Source organism: Crocuta crocuta, unplaced genomic scaffold, assembly GCF_008692635.1.
Source record: "Crocuta crocuta isolate KB4526 unplaced genomic scaffold, BGI_CrCroc_1.0 scaffold494, whole genome shotgun sequence".
Taxonomy (NCBI): Eukaryota; Metazoa; Chordata; class Mammalia; order Carnivora; family Hyaenidae; genus Crocuta; species Crocuta crocuta.
In genome coordinates, this window is record NW_027527931.1 from 379,395 (window position 1) to 383,039 (window position 3,645).

The 3,645-nt window shown below is 51.6% G+C and overlaps 1 protein-coding gene across 2 annotated transcripts in view; it reads right to left on the bottom strand.

Moving 5' to 3' along the window:
* LOC144221258 (Fc receptor-like protein 1) overlaps positions 1 to 3,645 on the bottom strand; it is a 14,710-nt gene continuing 11,065 nt past the window's right edge. For both annotated transcript variants that reach the window (XM_077751718.1, XM_077751713.1), the window contains 4 exons: positions 2,641 to 2,723; positions 2,366 to 2,434; positions 1,905 to 1,936; positions 1 to 943 (listed from right to left, as the gene is read on the bottom strand). In XM_077751718.1, coding sequence (XP_077607844.1) covers positions 872 to 943; positions 1,905 to 1,936; positions 2,366 to 2,434; positions 2,641 to 2,723 — 256 coding nt within the window. In that variant the 3' untranslated portion in view covers positions 1 to 871. The remainder of the gene's footprint in view (positions 944 to 1,904; positions 1,937 to 2,365; positions 2,435 to 2,640; positions 2,724 to 3,645) is intronic.

Here is a 3,645-nt window from a genome sequence, read left to right on the forward strand (position 1 = left end):
GAGAGGCAGAGAGAGAAGGAGACACAGAATCCAAAACAGGCTCCAGGCTCTGAGCTGTCCGCACAGAGCCCAACACGGGGCTCGAACTCACCAACTGCAAGATCATGACCTAAGCCATGACCTGAGCCAACCTTGGATGCCCAACTGACTGAGCCACCCAGGCACCCCATATTGTCACATTTTTAAAACGTTTGTGAATAAAAGAAGAAAAATTGTATTCATAAAGCTTCTAAAGGCTGCAGCAAGTATAGCACTTTGGATGTGGTGAAACTCACCAAGGCATCTAGACTGGCCTGTGCATACAAAATATGTCTCCAAAGTTAAGTGCACCCACGGTAAGTAGTTACGAAACTTTGCTTGGATTCTATTTGGTGGCAGTGACCCCAAATGCACCGAGTCACATATTTTACGCAGAAACAGGCTGGGTCACTTAAGTGGCAGGATGAGACTTCTGTTCTGGAGATCAGTACAGAGCTGGTCCACACTTACAAGGTGACCGGCGCCCATGTCCGTGTGCGGCAGCCCCGCGGAATCACTAACCTTGCGTCCCTGCACGCTGGGTGAGCCGCACTGTCCTTCCACCCCAAGATCCCAAGTTCTTTCACCCACATTGTGTCCTCTCACAGGAAAGAGTTAGAGCACAATTCGACCTGAGCCTAGAAGAACCAGTAGGTATGGGGTTCTGGTCACTAGGTCCTTCCCACCCCCACGTTCATGTTGGTTCTCTGAGCTGGTTGTAGGAATAGTCTCGGGGGGAGGCTCCGGGGTGAGAAGTACCGGAGAGCTGACTACCCCAGGGTCTCTGAAGAGTGTACTGGTTCTGAGGCTTGGAGTCATGGATGGTTTCCAAAGGGCAGAATCTTCCGGAACTTTACATAGTGTCTTCATAGTCCTCATCTGTAACGTTTGCATTCTTCAGCCTAAAATAGATGGCTGAGGCATCCTAAAAGCCAAGGCACATACACAGGACCAGAGCAGGGGAGACACGTGGGACAAGCCTCCCCCTGGATCTCTCCCCCAGGCAGCCTGGACGCATCCTGTCACGACGCACCACGTAGCCCACGTGGCACAGCTTCTTGGAAGAATGTGGCCCTGGGCGAGCGTTTTCAAAGGGGTTGCGTCCCGCTGGTGGGCTGCAGAGGTGCCCCTGAGCACGCCGACCTGAATGTGCAAGCCCCTCTCCCGTTCTAAGGGGCCACCATTAGGCCGTTCCTCAGGCTGGCGTTTTTTGCAGGATTTCAGGATTTTGCACCTAAACTAAGTGTAGCGTGTCACTGGGGTAGCAAGGACACAGTTCTGTCCTGAGATGTCTGGCTTCCCCACCACACTCGACAAAACTGCAAAGCATCTAGTGCCTTTGCACTCGTGCTGAGGTGTGATTCCCGTGATTTTCTGAAAGTATTTTCCTATTATCAGTGATGTCTTGAATTATTCAAGGTTGACAAATCACCGAGTTTCAATGACCCAAATCACTACTAGTTTAGCTTTGTTCAATGTTAATTTAGCTTTCCACAGATTGTTTGGTTAACCTCACAACACAATGTTGTGTGTGTGTGTACGTGTGTGTGTGTGTGTGTGTGTGTGGTTGAGCAGTATTTCAGAATAAAGATTTTCAAGGAATGGCATGAGGAGACTTGGCACGTGCTACAGTGTAGCTACAAATCATTCACATGTCTGTTGCCAACGGAAACGTGTCTGCAAGCCTCCACAATCCCCTTGCACAGTGACACTTTATTATTACAACCAAATGTTTGTGTCCCACCGTGTGGGGAGATGAGGGAAGAGATGGACCATGGAAACATTTTGGCTTTCCAAAGTGGCTATAATTTTAAAAGTTTGAGGAGTATTCTGTAGAAGGAAGAGAGAAGAGCAAGAAGGAAAGTACAGTAGGGATTGTGACTCACCTGGTCCTCAACACGCGTTCTCCGGGGCGGTACTGCGGGATAGAAGATGTGCCTGTCAGGTGTTGTTTATATTTAAACATAACTGTTTATATGCCTCTTCTCCTATCTACCTATAGCGTATTGGTTGCCGTCAATATTTTTAGTTTTGCTTTTCTGCCTTTCACAAACATGATTTCCTTGCTGTGCACAGGACAATAGACAGCCCAGTAGGGGTGGGCTGGTGAGTAGGTCCCTCTGGGCATTTATACCTCTGGCATTTGTAGAGCCACCAAGTGTAGACAGGACAACAGCAAGTGGGCAGATGCCCGGAGCCACTCAAGGAAGGCAGGCAGCCACCACCACCCCAATGTGCCGTCTGACAGGGGAACCCAGACCGAAGGCCAGAGCTCAGGGAGGCGGGGCAGCCCCTGATTACCTCCTTGGTTCCGGGAAAGAGACACAGTCACTCCCCCACGTCTCACCTGCTGGTGGCTGTTCCTGCTGCGTGCGGTACACCAAGGAGTAAACCTCGTCCCCGCAGACAACATTCACTGAAAGAGGAGAAAGTAGGCGTCGGGACACAGCCCTTTCTTCCTGCAGTTGATTCACTCCACGCCGACCACCTGCCGCCATGTAGAGCCACCTGTTCGCGGAGGCGGCGGCTGGGGCACCGCAGACACAGGTGTGGCTGGCAGGCCCCGTCGCCCCTTCCCGAGCTCACTGGAGCTGCCTGGGCCAGGTCACCGGGGAGCCTCACCGTTTTCATACATAGACTGTCCCTGCAGCGGGGCAGGTGAGTTGACGTAGCTGGAAACTGATGGCACCGGGCTCGGAGGGCTCCTGCAGACGCAGAAGCACACGTTATCTGCATGGGGTAGCCTCCCCAATGTCCCGCACATCTCCATCCACGGTTGTGAGCAAGACATCAAAGGAGAGAAGCCCGCCAGGGAGGGTCCCGGGTGGAATACTGACTTCTGGGGGGAGTCCCGGGCACGGCTGCGTGGCGCATGCCCTGACCTGGCTGAGCAGGGTGCAGCCGGGTAGCGCTGGAGCACACAGCCCATGAGCACAGGTCCTCAGCTGCTGGGCTCACAATAGTGTCGCTCACACCCGCATCAGGGCCCCTCACATCACACGCGCTCAGTGAATTCTGAATGAAGCAATATCGATTCACCCCCGACAGAAAACAGGGTGTTGAGCAGGACAGGCAGCTTGAGGAAGGGAGAGAAGAAAGTGGGCTTGTGGGCGCACGTACCCCTGGAAGAGCGGTACCCTGATTTGGCGGAAAATATCTGCTTTGTCGGCATAAGAGCAACACAGTATAAAAATATGTCAACTTGGGGCGCCTGGGTGGCTCGGTCAATTGGGCGTCCGACTTCGGCTCAGGTCACGATCTCACAGTTTGTGGGTTCGAGCCCCACGTCGGGCTCTGTGCTGACAGCTCAGAGCCTGGAGCCTGCTTCCGATTCTGTGTCTCCCTCTCTCCCTGGCCCTCCCCTGCTCATGCTGTCTCTCTCTCAGAAATAAATAAAACATTAAAAAAAATTTTTTTTAAATGTCAACTAAACATTGATGTCCCCAGATGCAAGAATTAAAAAAAAATTCTACCGGCCTCTTAAGTTATAAAGAACTTCACCAGCAATGGTTAACACTCTCTGGACTGAATTACAGAAATGTGCATGTATCTTAATTCCTCTGAGATACTTTAAGACTCGAGTGCTCGCTTCGGCAGCACATATACTAAAAAAAAAAAAAAAAAATC